At 36.4% G+C, this 3,886-nt stretch overlaps 1 protein-coding gene across 3 annotated transcripts in view; it reads left to right on the top strand.

Moving 5' to 3' along the window:
* NR5A2 (nuclear receptor subfamily 5 group A member 2) overlaps window positions 1-3,552 on the top strand; it is a 163,560-nt gene extending 160,008 nt beyond the window's left edge. For all 3 annotated transcript variants that reach the window (XM_040359862.1, XM_040359863.1, XM_040359861.1), the window contains exon 7: window positions 2,996-3,552. In XM_040359862.1, the coding sequence (XP_040215796.1) occupies window positions 2,996-3,243 (248 nt within the window). In that variant the 3' untranslated portion in view covers window positions 3,244-3,552. The remainder of the gene's footprint in view (window positions 1-2,995) is intronic.
* Window positions 3,553-3,886: the final 334 nt, after the last annotated feature.

Below are 3,886 nucleotides of genomic sequence, written 5' to 3'. Positions count from 1 at the left end.
TGGGCCCTGGAGACTCATTAGGAGGCCATATATTATGTTCAGGCTGTGAGAATCTACAACCCTTGTGTCACTAAAGGGTTTGACCTTGTTCTATTTAAGCTATCCTTGATTCTGCTTGATTGAAATTGTATTATGAATTTCTAATGAAAATCCATCTGAAGTAGTTTATGTTTCAATTTTATCCCATACGTTGTCCCTAGTAAACAATTAGTACAACAAAATGTTAACAATTATTGTAAACATACTCGTGCTAGAATTGAAAATATGACAAAATTGACTTTTTATAATTATTTTAGGCTGCAAATATTGAAAGGCATATCGGAGCAGAAGATCTGTAATTCTTAAATTGACATGAGGGCAGGGGATATTTTCTAGCACACCGTTGACATGCTGCCTAGAAATCTCATAAACTAGTCCCATCTGTATTTTTGTTGCATCCTACGATGACACCTTATATGCAAGCTTCACAGAAAATGTACATAAATGTCTGCCTAGTTATAGGGAAGTCTTAATTAAGTGGTAAATGTTAGTAGGAGCTGCATAACAAAGTGGTTGTAACATAATTCTTGTTTTTGGCTACCACCCACAAGAGATTGACTTTAGATCTGATATTTTCATTGACTTCTATTGATCATTAAAAGGCGAAGGAAACTTAAAATCTAGATATTTTTCTGTGCTTTGTGATAGCTGAAATGGTTTGTAAAAGCTAAAACCTAGATAACGTTTGTGCTTTATGAATGCTACACAAGTTTGTTATCTATTTACATCATAAAATAGTAAAAAAAATCTACAAGTTTAGGTTTTTAACATAAATCCACTGTTTGGAGAATGCAAGCCATTTGGAAAATAGAAAAAGAACAGTGCAGAAATACTCATATTGGCAGCTTGTCCCAGATTTATAAAGATCATCTTTAACAGCAGATGTACATACATATAATAAGCTTTAGAAACTTTCATTATGTTTTATTATAATAAACTCTCCTTTTTCCTTATTTTTTATTGTAATATTTTTTTTTTTAAGATGTGTGATATTGGTAACAGTATCTCTAATAAACATAACATGTTGTGAGTAGATTATTAAGAGTCACTCTGTCACTTAAAGTTGAAGTACATTCTTTTTTTTAACTTGTACCTATAACAGGGCTTACCTCGAGGTACAGTGAATATCTCCTAAACTTGCACTGTTTAACCTCCTTTGCGGTGATCTAGAGCTTGACTCGGGGTGGTTTTTCTATGCTATTATCGGTAACCCCGAGTCACGCTCGGGGTAGCTGTGCAGAGCCTTCTCCTGGCAAGTTACTTAGCTTGTCCCTGGATCCTGCGATGCATTCCCGCTGTGTGAGCAAGCGGCGTCCTCGCTCGATTCACACAGTGCCTGTGTGCCGCGATCTCCGTTCCCTGCGACGTTACGACGCACGGGGGCGGAGAACGGCGCCAAATTCAAAAAAGTAAATAAACACATTACATACAGTATACTGTAATCTTACAGATTACAGTACTGTATGTAAAAAATACACACCCCCTTTGTCCCTAGTGGTCTGCCCAGTGTTCTGCATGTACTTTTATAAAATAAAAACTGTTCTTTCTGCCTGCAAACCTGCAAACTGTAGATTGTCCATAGCAACCAAAAAGTGTCCCTTTATGTCAAAAGTGATTTTAGAGCAGCTAGAAAACATCGATAATAAATTATAATCACTTGCGGAATTGAGCGATAACGATTTGTGGGGAAATTCGTCATAAAAAAATAAAAGTAATGACAGCGACAATTCTGCAACTGAGCAAATTTCTGTGTTTTTGATTTGATTACATTATTGAATAATTTTTATTAAAATAACATAATTATTTGTTATAGTTATTTATTATATTATAATTTGTGATTTTGTGTTTCAAACTTTATCATACCCAGGATGTCTACTAGACTCTTGTTTGGACAGATTTAAGTGAGTTATTCCTAAGAATTGCAGGCCTACAGTATAAAATGCCAAATTTCCATGAAAAATAATTGTACCACTTTTGGTACAAAATTCCAGACATAATCATACCGCCAGGGAGGTTAAGAAACTGGCAGACTGCGTTCAGCCGGTTACATCACCGATGCATGCACTTTGAAGTGACAACATACCAGTGCCGTCCCTTCTGAGCTTTGTGCCGCGGCCATGACTCCTCAGACCTCATCATGGCTTGGCCAGTCAGACGTCTGGAGCATGCAAACTGGGAAGGAAGTCCAGGTAAAGATGGAAGCCCTGTCAGCGGTGGCAGCACACTGCTGGAGGGCTTCATTCTAAGGTAAACATTTCATAATGTGCTGGTGTGCTATGCATACCAGCACATTATGCCATTATGCCAGTGTCAATTTCATAGCACTGATCGCTGTAGAAATGACAATGGTCCCAAAAATGTGTCAAAAGTGTCCACCATAATGTCGTAGTCATGATAAAAATCGCTGATCGCCACCATTAATAGTAAAACAAAATTATTAATAAAAATGCCATAAAACTATCCCCTAATTTGTAGACGCTATAACTTTTGCGCGAACCAATCAATAAACGCTTATTGCGATTTTTTTACCAAAAAATATGTAGAAGAATACGTACCGACCTAAACCGAGGAAAAACATTTTTTTATATATATATTTTTGGGGATATTTATTAAAGCAAAATGTAAAAAAAAAATTCAAAATTGTCACTCTATTTTTCACTCTATTTTTGTTCATAGCGCAGATAATAAAAACCGCAGAGGTGATCAAATACCACCAAAAAAAAGCTCTATTTGTGGGAAAAAAAGGACACCAATTTTGTTTGGGAGCCACGTTGCACGACCGCGCAATTGTCAGTTAAAGCGATGCAGTGCCGAATCGCAAAAAGGGGCAAGGTCCTTAACCTGCATATTGGTCCGGGTCTTAAGTAGTTAATGTAAATGTCATATTGCTCCTAATTAATGCAAGAGAGTGCACTATATGTTCCTAATTGTTTTCTGTTTTCTTTTTGTTATCTAGATGTTAAGAACTTGGAGAATTTCCAGCTGGTAGAAGGAGTTCAGGAACAAATAAACGCTGCTCTTCTGGACTACACCCTATGTAACTACCCCCAGCAAACAGACAAATTTGGGCAGTTGTTGCTACGGCTTCCAGAAATTCGGGCTATTAGTTTGCAGGCGGAAGAATATCTATATTACAAACATCTCAATGGCGATGTGCCATGTAACAATCTCTTAATCGAAATGCTTCACGCAAAGAGGGCCTGACCTTTTTTTTTCACGTCAGCTGAACTGTACACAGTCAAAGACTATTTAAGTTTAAAAACATTTGAAGTCCAAAAACTATAATAATCACAAAATTCTTAATAGTCAATTTGTGATGCATCAGGGTATTTGTATTTCAAACTGTGAATGACATTATTATGTCCCACGAAGGATTGTACACAGGACATTCTGCCTGAATTCAAGCGTAGTCACGTGGTCGTCCTTTTGCTGTGTATCCCGAAGTGGGCTCATCTCTATTGGGAAGAAGACTGGGATGCTCATTAAAAACTCATTAAAGAGAACAGAAAATAATTCATTGTTGAAGAATGATAATTCCTTACTGTCAGTACAAAGTTACGCCGAATATGTCTATGCATTTCCATTTCCAAGAGTGTTTTATTTATAAGTTGGCCAAAATACAAACCAAAAATGTTCATATATATATAAATATAAATCTATATAGATATATTTGCATGTAAAAAATCTTTCTCCATTTGTTGAGTATTTGTCTTGTTAGGGAAGCAGCATAATGCACAGAGATGTTCAGTCTAACTGTCATACAGGAGTTTCCATTTTCAAGACTGCATAGGCCAATCTTTCTGTTAGTAATGTTAAAGATAATAGAGGTTAAGCAGAAATCAGAACA

This window comes from Rana temporaria, chromosome 7 (genome assembly GCF_905171775.1).
Source record: "Rana temporaria chromosome 7, aRanTem1.1, whole genome shotgun sequence".
NCBI classification, from domain to species: domain Eukaryota; kingdom Metazoa; phylum Chordata; class Amphibia; order Anura; family Ranidae; genus Rana; species Rana temporaria.
Note: the sequence above shows the minus strand (reverse complement) of the source record. Positions and strands in the feature narration are given on the sequence as shown.